The 14,390-nt window shown below is 65.3% G+C and overlaps 2 protein-coding genes and 2 long non-coding RNA genes across 4 annotated transcripts in view; 1 reads left to right on the top strand and 3 right to left on the bottom strand.

The window, feature by feature from the left end:
• The window catches only part of CPXM1 (carboxypeptidase X, M14 family member 1), a 6,057-nt gene extending 5,429 nt beyond the window's left edge, over positions 1-628 (bottom strand). Inside the window, exon 1 of the mRNA XM_015850262.2 lies at positions 358-628. Coding sequence (XP_015705748.1) covers positions 358-613 — 256 coding nt within the window. The 5' untranslated portion in view covers positions 614-628. The remainder of the gene's footprint in view (positions 1-357) is intronic.
• A 3,382-nt stretch (positions 629-4,010) lies between these two features.
• On the top strand, positions 4,011-4,380 carry LOC107306822. The gene is made up of 2 exons (XR_001552273.1): positions 4,011-4,049; positions 4,170-4,380. It is a non-coding gene; the product is annotated as an uncharacterized LOC107306822 (long non-coding RNA).
• A 1,624-nt stretch (positions 4,381-6,004) lies between these two features.
• Positions 6,005-10,113, bottom strand: LOC107306814 (aggrecan core protein). Its single transcript, XM_015850163.2, has 3 exons — positions 9,704-10,113; positions 9,466-9,641; positions 6,005-6,380 (listed from the first exon to the last, which is right to left on the bottom strand). The coding sequence occupies exons 1-3, from the start codon at positions 10,111-10,113 to the stop codon at positions 6,103-6,105; spliced, it is 864 nt and encodes a 287-aa protein (XP_015705649.2). The 3' UTR covers positions 6,005-6,102.
• Positions 10,114-10,944: 831 nt separating this feature from the next.
• On the bottom strand, positions 10,945-11,320 carry LOC107306823. Its single transcript, XR_001552274.2, has 2 exons — positions 11,154-11,320; positions 10,945-11,058 (listed from the first exon to the last, which is right to left on the bottom strand). It is a non-coding gene; the product is annotated as an uncharacterized LOC107306823 (long non-coding RNA).
• Between the last annotated feature and the right edge of the window lie 3,070 nt (positions 11,321-14,390).

Genomic DNA, 14,390 nt, shown 5'->3' with positions numbered 1-14,390 from the left:
TGCACACACATTGCACACACAGTGCACTCACACACCCATTTACACACATACACCATGTACACACAGTGCACACACATTGCACTCACACACTCATTTACACACATACAACATGTACACACACAGTGCACACACATTGCACTCACACACCCATTTACACACACACACAGTGCACACACACTGCACACACACACCCATGCACACACATGCTCACACCCATGTACACACACCGTGCACACTCACATTAAGCCGCCCCCCTCTGCACACACACTCTGTGCACACCCAGCTGTGCTCACACCCGGATACACGCACACACACACATTTGCACCCCCACTCTCCCCTCCCCCCCACAGCTCCTACCTTTGGGCCCGGCCCCCCCTCGGGTGGGGGCTGCGTTGCCGGCCCCCCCCTGCTCCGTTCTGCTCGTGGGGGTGGTGGCCGTTCCCTTGGGGGTGGCCGTGGCCGTTGTGGGGGCTGTGCCCCTCGGGGTGGTCGCAGCGGAGCCGCCGGGGCCGCCCATCCCCACGGCCTCGGGTCGGATCGCGGTGCCGGGGGGCGCCGGGGGGGCGGCGGCGGCGGCGAAAAGGAGCAGCAGGGCGAGGGGGGGGGGCGGCATGGCCGGACGGGACGGGACGCGACGGGACGAGCGCAGCGCAGCTGAGCGCTCAGCCCCAGCCCGCCCCTCTCCCCCTTCGCGGTCCCCCCGCCCCGTCTCCGCCTCCTCCCCTCCTCGCCCCCCACCCCGCTGCGCTCTGCGGGACCCGGCCGTGCGCGGCGACGGGGGGCTCGGCGGGCCGAGGTTGAGGGGGGACCGACGCGGGGATCGGGGCGAACAGGGAGCACGGTGATGGACCCCCGCCCCGGGCCCCCTTTTCCTGCTCGTTCCTCCCGTCCCCGCCCGCTCGGCGCTGGGGGCCGATGGAGCAGCCGCCCCCTCCCCGCCGCCCCCCGTCCTGGGGACCCACCGCTCTGTGCGGCTCGTGCGATGCCCGCGGCCGCCCCAACCCCGTGTGCGCCCCACATCCCCGCTCCTTTTCTCCATGGGGTTTCGTTCCGCCCTTCCACGACTGTTTCTGATTACACAGCACTTCTGTGCGCGAACCCTTCCCGCTCCGGACGGACGCTGTCGGCTCTTTCCCGTTCCTCCGCCGCTCTCCGGTTGTCCCCGCGTGCCCCCGCTGTGGGGTGGGCGCTCCAGCTTTGCACCCGGAGACCCCGAGCGCCCCCAGCCCCGACCCTACGGCTGAGCACGGGCCGCTCATCGCACCGCGCCGCGCCGCCGGCCGAGCCCGGGCGCCCACGAGGCCACGCGTGGAGCTGAGCCCCACAGCCAGCCCCGGCTGAGCGCCCCGGCCCGGCCCTGGCAGCGGGGGATGGTGGGGGACATGGGGGTGCCCTCCCCGTGCCATGCAGGGCAGCGTGGGGACCCCCAGGGCACCGCTGTGCCCCCTCAGGGGTGGCCATGAGGGTGACCAGGGGGGCTCTGAGCGCGCCGTGCTGTGGGTGCAGCCCCTGCTGCCACCCCATGGCACAAAGCCCCAGACCCACGGGGCAGTGTGAGATGTGGGGCATCACCACGGAGCCCAGGGGAGCCCAGAGCCGCAGCAGAGGGTCCCCGGGGGGAACTGAGCACTACGTGGGGCAGAGCCCACGTGCTGGGCACCGAGGTTGGTGGCTGCACACAAACTGCCCCCGGTGCCCCCAGGTGGGTTTGGGGCAGTGGGGGGACACCCGGGGCTCCCCACAGGCCCTTCCCAGCCCTCGCTGTGTGCAGGGAGCTGAGCACTGCAGTGTCTCGCTGCAGCCCCATTTGCTTTGCCTTGCCCCCACCAAACCCTCCCCCAAAGCCCTGTCAGCCCCGACCCCATCCCGCCCCCACACACCATCCTCCGAGGAGCCACGGCTGCGCTGCTGCCATTGGCCCGTGACCTCATTTTCCACCCCAAAAGGCCTTTCCTGGGCCTGACCTTCACTTGTGGTTTATTAGGACCCGTTACAGCAGCTGGGCTGGGCCGAGGGGGGAGGCAGCCGCTCCCGCTCCTGGCCGTGGCTCCTCGTGGCCAACAGCGCCCTTTGGTGGCCAGGAGAGCTGAGGGAGCTCCGTGTCCAGCAGCAATGGGGTCGTGTGTGGCCAAGAACCTCGTGCTTACGTGTGGGTTGGGTTGGCTGGGAGGGGTTGGCACGGGTTGGGATGGGTTGGCACGGGTTGGGATGGGTTGGCATGGATTAACATCAGTTGGGAGGGTTGGGATGGGTTGGGTTGATCTGGTGTGGGTTGCCATGGGTTGGTTGGTTGAGAGGGGTTGGGATGGGACGCAGTGGGGTGGGTTGGGATGTGTTGGCATGGGCTGGGATGGGTTAGCAAGGATTGGAATGTGTTGGCATGGATTGGGTTGGACGGGACAGGTTGCGATGGGTTGGTGTGGGATGTTGGCATGGTTTGGGTTGGCTGGGACAATTGGGATGGGTTGGGACGAGGTGTTGGGATGGTTAATGTGGGTTGGGATGGACTGGCAGGTTGGTTAATGTGGGTTGGGATGGAATGAGTTGGGATGAGTTGGGATGGTTAACATGGGTTGGCATGGGGTGAGTTGGAGTTTGTCGGTATGGGTTGGGCTGACATGGATCGGGATGGAATGAGTTAGAACGTGTTGGTATGGGTCGGGATGGAAGGGTTTGGGGTGCTTTGGTGTATGTTGGCATGTCTTGAGATGGGCCAGTGTGGGTTGGGGTGTGTTGGGGTGTGTTGGGATGTGTTGGGATGTGTCTCTCCCGCTCTGTGTTGCTCCCCCCTCCCCTTCCCCTCCAGCACCAACTGAAAGGCCAAGAATTCGTGCAGCCCCCCCAGCCCAGCCACAACATGGACACCGGGCACCCGGTCCCGCAGCTTTATTTGGGTTTGGCCGCATCCCGGGGGTGTGCGAAGGGCCGGGGCCGTGACTCAGCCCCACGTGGCGGCACTTTCGAGGTTTCCGCAGCCCTGGCTCCGCTCCCGGCCGGGCTGTGGGCGCCGTGCCCGGCTCTGGGCTGGCCCCGCTCCCGGAGCCGAGTGCCCGGCACCGCGGATCCCGAAGCGCGTCCCGGCCCCGTCAGCGCCCGCGGGATTCGCGGATTTCCACAAGCCGCTGGACCGGAGTCAAACGGCCGCATCCGCCGCCGGCTCCCGGCCTTAAAGGAGCCGCGACGCCGCGGGACCCACGAGCGGGGCCGAGCCCCGGCCTTGGCTGCGGGGTCGGAGCTGCCCACGGCGCGTCCCAGACCCGACGGTGGCGGCGACCGCGGGAGGGTGGGCGGGGGGGGAGGGTCTGCAGCTCCCACGGGGCCGGAGAGACCGTGAGGAACACGAGTGTCCGCGGGGCGCCCCAAAGGCAGCTCCGTGTGGGAACGGCCCCGTGGGCAGCTCCGGTCAGTGCCGGCTCCGTGCCGTGATCCCGGTCAATACCGGCTCCATGCCGTGATCCCGGTCAATGCCGGCTCCGTGCCGTGATCCCGGTCAATGCCGGCTCTATGTCGTGATCCCGGTCAATACCGGCTCCGTGCCGTGATCCCGGTCAATACCGGCTCCGTGCCGTGATCCCGGTCAATNCGTGATCCCGGTCAATACCGGCTCCGTGCCGTGATCCCGGTCAATACCGGCTCCGTGCCGTGATCCCGGTCAATGCCGGCTCCATGCCGTGATCCCGGTCAATGCCGGCTCCATGCCGTGATCCCGGTCAATACCGGCTCCCTGCCGTGATCCCGGTCAATACCGGCTCCGTGCCGTGATCCCGGTCAGTGCCGGCTCCGTGCCGTGATCCCGGTCAGTGCCGGCTCCGTGCCGTGATCCCGGTCAATGCCGGCTCCGTGCCGTGATCCCGGTTTATGGAGGCTCCATGTCGGTCCCCCGGTCGCCCCACACGCCCCCGTTGTGACGTCACCCATCTCTCGGTCCCACCGGGCGCTGAGCCGAAGGGATGCAGCCGGGGCCGGGCTCGGTGCCGGGATCCTGATATCCCGATATCCCGATATCCCGATATCCCGATATCCCGATATCCCGATAGGAGCGGAGCGCAGTGAGTGCCGCCCACAGCTGGGCGGGGGGGGCCGGGATGGGGGGGGTCAGTGCCGGGCTCCCCCAGGCGCCGCCCCCCCCCCAGCGCTGCGTTGGTGCCCGACAGCCCCGTGTCCCTTAGGGCGCACTCGGAGCATGGAGCTGCACCACGTGAACCGGGTGATCCTGGAGATGCTGGCGTGCATCGTCCTGGTCTATCACCTGACACAGGCCAACGTCTTCTTCTCCTACCTGCTGCTGCTCCTGCCCCTCATCTTCCTCTTCGAGGAGCCCATCGGCACATGAGGATGGCTCAAGTCCCGATCACTGCACAACAAGGATCCGTGCCTGTCTGTGCTGTGTGGGGTGGCTGTGGGGCGGGGAAGGCACCATGGGGCGGGGATGGGGACGGGGATGGGGACGGGGATGGGGATGGGACGGGATGGGGAATGGGATGGGATGGGATGGGGAATGGGAAATGGAGGGATGGGGATGGGACGGGGATGGGGATGGGGATGAAAGGATGGGATGGGGATTGGGATGGGGAATGGGAATGGGGATGAGGATGGGGACGGGGACGGGGATGGGGATGGGGATGGGGATGGGGATGGGGCGTAGGGATGGGCAGGGACGTGGGGCCAAGAGCAGCCCCAATATGGAGCAGGTGGGAGCAGCCACTGCGTCCTGCAGCCACACCACCCTGAGCACCGCCCCGGTGCTGCCCCCGCCTCATCCACGGCCCCAAATGCCCCACGGACATCTGGGGTTCTGAAAAGCCCGTTTGGGTTCTGAAATGGGAACCCAAAGGGGGAGCCCAGCGGAGCAGGGGCTGCGATATGGGGGCGCTCCATGTGTGGGCTGTGGGTGCGTGGTGCTGGGTGGGGATGTGGCAGCACGGACAGACCTGGGGATGCACAATGGGGGGGACGTGGGGGGCACCACATGGGACACACAGCGGGTGGCACCGACACCACGGGGACAAGGAACTGCTGGGATGGGGATGGATACGGTGGGAGGCACACAGCCCTGCGTGGGGACACCATGGGGCACGGCACGGTGGGACATGGATACTGCGGGATGTGGGGCACTGTGGGATGTGGGGTGAGGGACACAGATGGACACCATGGGATGCACATAGGGACAGCCCAGGACGTGGCACTGCTGGACACCGTGGGACGTGGAGCCGTGGCAGATGGGGGGATCCATGGGACACACAGCTGGTGCAATGGGACACACATGGCACCAATGGGATGGGGGGCACCACGGGGCACAGAGCAGGAGACACGGATGGACACCATGCAGTGTGCACAGCTGGTGCACAATGGCACACGGACACCATGGGGTATGGGACACCAATGGGATAAGGGACATAATGGCACACCATGGGATATGGGACACCAATGGGACGGGGGGCACCATGGGGCACAGACCCATATGGATGGACAGCATGGAACGCCTTCACCCAGCACACAATGGCGTCCATGGACACCATGGGGCAGGGGACAACCATAGAACACCATGGGATACAGGACACCAATGGGATAAGGGACATAATGGGACACCATGGGATATGGACACCAATGGGATACGGGACATAATGGGACACCATGGGATATGGACACCAATGGGACGGGGGACATAATGCGGCATAGACCCATTGAACATGGATGGACACTATGGAACGTCCTCAGCCAGCACACAATGGCATCCATGGACACCATGGGGCAGGGGACAACCATAGAACACCATGGGATACAGGACACCAATGGGACAGGGGACATAATGGGACACCATGGGATACGGGACACCAATGGGACGGGGGGCACCATGGGGCACAGACCCATATGGATGGACACCATGGAACGCCTTCACCCAGCACACAATGGCGTCCATGGACACCATGGGGCAGGGGACACCCATGGGACACCAACGGGATACGGGACACAATGGGCGCAGACAGAAGCACGGACACGCGCGCCCGGTGCCACGGCAGTTTATTGGCGGAGCGGCAGCGCGGGGCCGCGGGTGGGACGCGGCGTGGCGGTGCCGGTGCCGGTGCCGGTGTCGGTGTCGGCTCAATAGCGGCGGCGGCGGCGGCGGCGTCTCCCGTAGCGGCGGCGTCGTCTCCCCACGGAGCGGTAGGAGCGCCGGGACCTCCCGTAGCGGCGGCGTCGGGAGCTGCGGCGGCGGCGGGAGCGGCGGCGGCGGCGGCTGCGGCTGCGGGTCCTGCTGCGCCGGTAGCGGGCCATGCCGGGCTGCGGTGGGACGGCCCGAGGTGGTGCCGGGCCGGGCGGGACCGGGAAGTGCCGCTCCGCGCCCCGCGCCCCTTTTATAGGCGCCCGCGGGCGCGGCCCTGTGTGATGGGCGGCCGCGTCACTGAGCAGAACGGAACCGGGACGTTCCGGGGGGGGGGCGGGGGCTCCCGGGGGGGTCCCGGGCCGGGCGGGGCGGGGGGCGCGGAGCGGGGCAACGGCGTGGAACCGTAACAGGGGGATGGAGCGGGGCAGGGGGGGATGGGGCGGCACCGGGGATGGCACGGGGCAATTAAACGGTGCCGCGAGGATCCGCGCTCCGTTATCGCTGTGCGAACACATCAACACCCTGACGATCCGTCACACACCGGCACGGTCCGGCCTTACGGCGGTTGCTGGGGACGCGGAGGTTCGGGCTGTGGGTACCAAGGGGGCTGTGCCCGGGTCACTGATGGGCTCTGGGTGACATTCACCGTCCGGCACCAGGAGCGGAACCTCCCCGAATCCTTCGTGCTGCCACGGGGGGTTTTGCATTTCCCCGGGCACGGTGCCCTCCCTGCCCCCCCCCCAACCCCCATCACTGCAGTTCCCACCCTCTGCGTCCATAACTGAGCCCTGACATCCATAACCCAGCCCTGACATCCATAACCCAGCCCTGACATCCATGACCCAGCCCTGACATCCATAACTGAGCCCTGACATCCATAACCCAGCCCTGAGATCCATAACCGAGCCCTGAGATCCATAACTGAGCCCTGAGATCCATAACCCAGCCCTGACATCCATATCTGAGCCCTAATATCCATAACCCAGCCCTGACATCCTTAACCCAGCCCTGACATCCTTAACCCTCATCCCGGTTCGTGGGGCTGCAGTGCTGCGCCAGGCACCCAAGGGGGGCTCAGGTTTGCTGTATGGACACCGTCAATGTCCCCTTAGCAGTGAACCCACGGCACGTTTCCATTACACCGGCTCCCATTGGAGTGCATGGCAGATAAACCACCATTGGGTGCTGGTGCTTCCAGCTCCCATCTGCACGGCTGCAGCACACAGTGCAGACAGCGGGCGCTGCTGATGGCCTGAGGAGCCCCATATAACCCTGTCAGCAGAGCAATGCCCTGACAGCACAGGGTTTGCCTTTGGCACAGGGCAGGCGGTGCTGGCACACACGAGGTCCTGCCTACCCCTCAGATGAAGGGACCCCCCTCACCCACACACAGGTTGGGTTGGATGGACAACCCCAAATCGGGGGGGGGGTTGGTGCTGCAGGAACCAGGAATGCTGGAATCTCTCCTGCATTGACCCTGGGCAGGACATTGGTCTGACCTGCCCAAAGGCAGCCAGGGATGTAACTGACAGCCCCTTCCGGGGGGTCACAGCCCCTTCCGGGGGGTCACAGCCCCTTCTGGGGGGTCACAGCCCCTTCCGGGGGGTCACAGCCCCTTCTGGGGGGTCACAGCCCCTTCCAGGGGGTCACAGCCCGCCCTGTTCTCTTGTAGATGTCCAGTCAATGAAGCCACTGCCTTCTCTAATGCCTCCACCAAGACACACATCAGCATCAGCTGAGTACAGCGGGGCAGTAGGTGGATGATTCCAGTTTGCTCCACTCACCATGGGCTGGTGGCCACATGCAGGTGGATGTAGGTGGATGTAGGTGGATGCAGGTGGATGCAGGTGGATGTAGGTGGATGTAGGTGGATGTAGGTGGATGTAGGTGGATGCAGGTGGGTGTAGGTGATGTAGTGGATTGCAGGTGGATGTAGGTGGGATACAAGAATGGATGCAGTTGGGTGTAGGTGGATTAGGGTTGGATGCAGGAGGGTGGGAGTTAGGTGGATGTAGGTGGATCAGGTGGATGTAAGGAGTGGATGCAGGTGGATGCAGGTGGATGTAGGTTGGATGCAGGTGGATGTAGTTGGATGTTAGTGGATTAGGTGAGTGCAGGTTGGAATGGTAGGTGGATGCAGGGTGGAATGCAGGTGCGACTGCAGGTGGCTGTAGGTTGATGTTAGGTGATGCAAGGTGGATGCAGGTGGATGTAGGTGGGTGTAGGTGGATGTAGGTGGATGCAGGTGGATGTAGGTGGATGCAGGTGGATGCAGGTGGATGCAGGTGGATGTAGGTGGATGTAGGTTGGATGCAGGTGATGTAGTGATGTAGTGGATGCAGTGGATGCAGGTGGATGTAGGTGGATGTAGGTGGATGTAGGTGGATGCAGGTGCCCCACAGACAGGACTTGGGGAATCCTGCCCTCCCCTGCGAAGGAAATCCATTAGGACACAGGTGGATCACTGGGGTCATTTCCTGCTCCCAATGCATGCACTGGGATTGGGGCAATGAACACCTCATTCTCCTGGGTAGGAGCTGCCCGACCCCCACCTTTAGCCACGTTTGGGTTATGGGGCCCATTTGTCCCCCAGCCCATCTATCACAGCTTTGTGCTGGGGGGTTTATTCAGATCACTACAAACAATGGAAGTTTCTGCCCCTGTATCAGCCACCCCCAACTCAGCGGGTCTTTCTCCAGCCCCACTGAAAGGCTTCCCCATCCTAAGCCCTACAGTCCCCTCTGGTGCCCCTGGGACCCCCAGCTCCCCATCACCCTCAGATGGGACCCAGAAATACCAGCTCTCCATCCCTGTTCTAACAGCATCACTATACAAAGCTTCAATTAAAGGGCAGACCCGTTAATTACCCAGCATCCAATCTGGGCTCATACAGCACTCGAGTTCGGCTCCCTCATTGCTTGGATTTCTTCTCCCGCTTCCCTCACTGAGATTCTTCCTCTCAGCCCATCCCAGATCCGTTCTGTTTAGATCTCACCTCATCCCCACGCGCACCCAAACCCCGCAGCTGAGATCTCCACGTATGGGGCAGCCCCCCCCCATGACCGCAGCCCCATTGTATCACTCCCCATTCACTCTGATCGACGTCCCCCTTCACCCACAGGCTCCTCCCGCAGCTCAGCCCCCAAATCCATCCCGATGTGGTGCAGCAAACCCCGGCACAGCGCAGCCCCAACCCCTGCTGCTGGTTTGGCCGTTTCTGGCTCTTCCCATTGAAATACTCGAGCTCTGCGCCCCCCCCCGGCCGCCCCCCCGGCTGCCGTTCCTCATGAGCCCCTCACCGACCCCCACCTCCCTCCCTCTCCCTGCCCCACCCGGCTCCATTGCTGAGTATTTCTCACCTGCCAGGTCCTGTTGGATGCATCCTGTCCTGGCAGCCCCAGGTCCTGGTTGATGCCTCCTCTCCCACTCCCCCTCCGTTCCCCATTGCCCACCCCGCTCAAACAGCCCCCACCCCACCCAGGACTCCCCATGGCCGATCAAAGCGCTCCGTGAACCCAACAGGACCCACCTCGTTCTGCATCCCCCCCCCTCAAAGCCCCCCACCCCACAGCTGCCAATGGGAGCTCACAGCCCCACAGCAGCACAGGGCGGCCCCGGGAGGGCAGGCAGCCATCGGTGGGGATGGGCTCATCAATGGGGATCAGCTCATCAATGGGGATCGGGTCATCAATGGGTCTGGGCTCATCAATGGGGATCGGGTCATCAATGGGGATCGGGTCATCAATGGGGTTGGGCTCATCAATGGGGATCATCCCATCAATGGGGATCGGGTCATCAATGGGGATCGGGTCATCAATGGGGAACAGCTCATCAATGGGGATCGTCCCATCAATGGGGATGGGCTCATCAATGGGGATCATCCCATCAATGGGGTTGAGCTCATCAACAGGGCTGGGCTCATCAATGGGGATCGGCTCATCAATGGGGATCGGCTCATCAATGGGGATGGGCTCATCAATGAGGATCATCCCATCAATGAGGATCATCCCATCAATGGGGATCGTCCCATCAATGGGGATGGTTTGGGGCGGGGTTTGGGGCAGCCCCACAGCACGGTGTGTGTTCCCCCTTCAGCTGCTGCCCCGTTTACACGGATGGCGTCGATCCGGAGCTGGGGGGCGGCACTGAGACCCCGACCACCCGACGGGGCGACTGGGCCGCAGCGCAGCTGCGCACCCTTATATAGCCCGTTCGAAACACGTGACCCATGTCCCGGCTTCTCATTGGCTGAGATCTACTAAGCCCCGCCTCCTGCTGCCGTCTGTGTGCTCCGCTCTTCCGACGGGCGGACGGGGAGAGAGCTGCGCAATGTGCGTAATGTGCGTAACGTGCGTAATGTGCGTAATGTGCGTAACGTGCGTAACGTGCGTAATGTGCGTAATGTGCGCAATGTGAGCCATCACCATCACCCTGTGCCATCACCACCCCGTGTCTCTGTGCCATCCCCGTGCCATCCCTGTGCCGGGTGCCCTGCTCTCACCCAGTGCCCTGTCATCCATCCCCCTGTTTCATCCCATCGCCATGTGTCGCTGTGCCGTGTGCCATGTGCCCTGTACCACCCCCCTGTGCCATCCTCCCATACCACCCCCCTGCTCCATCCCCCTGTACCACCCCCCCGTGCCATCCCGGGGCCATCGCCCCGTGCCATCCCCCAGAGCCCCAGTGCCACCCCCCTGTACCACCCCCCTGTACCACCCCCCGTGCCATCTCCCTGACCCTCTGTGCCACCCCGTGCCATCCCCCCTTTGCCATCCCGGTGCCACCCCGGGACCCGGGGTGGGGGGAGCGAGCGGCGCTATGAAGGACGGGAGCTGGGCGGAGCGGGGACGGTGACATTTATAGCGCCGGAGCCGGGGGGTCCCGGGGCGGTGATCAGCGTCTTCTGCGAGAGCGTCTCCTCCGGTAGTAATACACCGTGCAGGCGCGGAAACCTGCCGAGAGAACAGACGGGGAGAAGAAGCGGTTGCCGGGCTCGGGCCGGGGCTCGAGGCTCGGGACCCCCCCGTCCCCCGGTCCGTGCCCGCACCTCTCCGCCTCATCGTACGGCGTCCTCCGCGACGGCGGCTGCGCCTCCTTCCGCCCCTTCGCCGTCGGGGCCGGGAACGGGAGCGGGCTCTTCGGCGGCTCATGGCGCTGCGGGGTGCGGGGGGACGGCGACTGAGACGGCAACGGAACGCGGCACCGGGGGGACCTTATGCCGTCACCGCCCGGCAACCGCAACGCCGGGCGCGGGACCCCCTGGGGGGGGACATGGGCTGCGTCACGAACCGAACGGGGATGGGGGGGACGCGGGGACGGCGGCAGAGCGGGGGGAGCGGGGTCTGCGGGACCGGGCGGGACCCTGGGCAGGGATGGGGACGATGAGCAACATGGAGACACAGCGCAGGGATGGAGACACAGCGCAGGGATGGGGACCCCCAGCCCCGCACCCAACACGCTCCCAGCGCTGACCGGCCCCGGGCGGGGGGCGCAGTGCGGGGGCGCACAGACCCCGCCGTCCATCGCTCGGTGATACGTTCCGCAGCCCCGTTGTGCTGTCGGCCCGGCCCATCGCGAGTGAGCAGACCCCCTCGCTCTGCCCTCGGACGGCGGCTGGGCCGCGCTTGGCCGGGCGGGCAGGGAGCGGGGGGCTGCACCGCCACCAATGGGGAGAGATGAGGAGGTAACGCATGACGAGGTGTTAATGGGGGCATTAAAGAATCCGGCTGTAAATACAACAGCGTCACATTGTGAGCACGGGGCACTCGATTAACGAGGAACGAGGGATCGCCGTCGGGGGATGGCGGACCCACAGCAGCCTCGTGGATTCCGTTGTCCATCCCGACCCGCCCGACGCCCGGTCGGTCCGAACTTACCCCCCCAGCGCCATGTGCCATCCCGTGCCATCCTGTGCCATCCTGTGCCACCCCCCTGTGCCATGTACCCTGTACCCATGTGCCCTGTACCACGTATCTCCCCCCCCCCGCCCCTCCGTGCCCCGTGTTGGAAACGCTCCGTGTCGCTCATTTCGCTCCAGCCGAGACCCCTGCGGATCGGTTCCTTCGGTTCCTCGTTGCAGCCGCTGCCCCCCGTGTGCTGAGGAAGCGAAGCGCCGTGATGCCGCTGCCGCCCGTTCCCCGCTGCCCCGAGCCCCGCTCCCGTTCCCCCCCCGCTCCGGGCACGGAATCCCGGGATCCGCGTTGAACTTTCCCAACCGGGAGCGGCCCGAAAGGCACCGAGGCCGCGTGCTGAGTAACCTCCCGTTACGCGGTGCTACCGAGCAGACGTTTAATGACACGCATCCATCCTTTGGCTGCCGTTCCCGTGCGAATTCCGCCCCTGAAGTTCCCGTTGTTCGCTCCGGATCCCGGCGGGCATCGCCCAAAGGTTCGGGTTCATTCCTGCCCCCCTCGGGACCAGCGGAGCCCGGAGTTGGGCGGGGGATGTTCTGTCGGACGGGAAGTTTGCGCTGCAGGAACAGCCCGAGTCCCGCACGTGCCCGGTGCCGTGTGTCACCCCCGGTGCCATGTGCCGGGTACCGGGTACCGGGTACCACCGCCCTGCGCTGTGCCCCGTGCCATCCCCGGTGCCGCCCCATCCCCCCCTGCCCCGCTCCATCCCCCTGTTGCGGTTCCACGCCGTTGCCCCGCTCCGCGCCCCCCGCCCCGCCCGGCCCGGGACCCCCCCGGGAGCCCCCGCCCCCCCCCCGGAACGTCCCGGTTCCGTTCTGCTCAGTGACGCGGCCGCCCATCACACAGGGCCGCGCCCGCGGGCGCCTATAAAAGGGGCGCGGGGCGCGGAGCGGCACTTCCCGGTCCCGCCCGGCCCGGCACCACCTCGGGCCGTCCCACCGCAGCCCGGCATGGCCCGCTACCGGCGCAGCAGGACCCGCAGCCGCAGCCGCCGCCGCCGCCGCTCCCGCCGCCGCCGCAGCTCCCGACGCCGCCGCTACGGGAGGTCCCGGCGCTCCTACCGCTCCGTGGGGAGACGACGCCGCCGCTACGGGAGACGCCGCCGCCGCCGCCGCCGCTATTGAGCCGACACCGACACCGGCACCGGCACCGGCACCGCCACGCCGCGTCCCACCCGCGGCCCCGCGCTGCCGCTCCGCCAATAAACTGCCGTGGCACCGGGCGCGCGTGTCCGTGCTTCTGTCTGCGCCCATTGTGTCCCGTATCCCATTGGTGTCCCATTATGTCCCGTATCCCATTGGTGTCCCGTATCCCACAGTGTCCCATGGGTGTCCCCTGTTCCATAGTGTCCATGGATGCCATTGTGTGCTGGCTGAGGACGTTCCATGGTGCCCATCCATGTTCAATGGGTCTATGCCCCATTATGTCCCCCGTCCCATTGGTGTCCCATATCCCATGGTGTCCCATTATGTCCCGTATCCCATTGTTGTCCCATATCCCACAGTGTCCCATTGGTGTCCCACATCCCATGGTGTTCTATGGTTGTCCCCTGCCCCATGGTGTCCATGGACGCCATTGTGTGCGGGCTGAGGACGTTCCATGGTGTCCATCCATATGGGTCTGTGCCCCATGGTGCCCCCTGTCCCATTGGTGTCCTGTATCCCATGGTGTCCCATTATGTCCCTTATCCCATTGGTGTCCCATATCCTACAGTGTCCCATGGGTGTCCCCTGCCCCATGGTGTCCATGGACGCCATTGTGTGCTGGCTGAGGGCGTTCCATGGTGTCCATCCATGTCCCATTGGTGTCCCATTGGTGTCCCATGCAGTCCATGCCCATCGTCCCCCATCCCATGCTGTCACTGCTCACACCCCATGGTGTCCATCCGTGTCCCCTGGGTCTGTGCCCCATGGTGCCCCCCATCGGTGCCCATTGATGCCCACATCCCTGTGTCACCATGTTCTGGCTCTGTGGGTCCTATTGTTGCCCACCCATGTGCTTTGGGGTCCACGTCCCACAGTGTTCTTATCCCATATGTCCATGTCCCGTGGCTCTGTGCCCCACGTTATCCACACCCACGGGCCCACATCCCACAGACCCACCGACACGTTGTGCCCCCCCGATGGCCATGGGGATGGGGTGCCCCCCCCCGGTGTGGATGAGGCGGCCTCAGAGCCGCCCCCCAGCGCCGCCCGTGGGTGCTGCACTGGAGCTGCGCACACAGCCGCCTCATTAACCTTTCTTGATTAAGGCAATTATTTCCAGCGCATTATCCTCTCATCTAAACATCGCCGCTCGGCGGGGCGGGGGGAGCAGCAGCGCAGCCATAGGGGCTGTGTGGGCACAGACACGGCTGACCCCTGGGGGGGGGG

This window comes from Coturnix japonica, assembly GCF_001577835.2.
Source record: "Coturnix japonica isolate 7356 chromosome 4 unlocalized genomic scaffold, Coturnix japonica 2.1 chr4random350, whole genome shotgun sequence".
Classification (NCBI taxonomy): Eukaryota; Metazoa; Chordata; class Aves; order Galliformes; family Phasianidae; genus Coturnix; species Coturnix japonica.
Note: the sequence above shows the minus strand (reverse complement) of the source record. Positions and strands in the feature narration are given on the sequence as shown.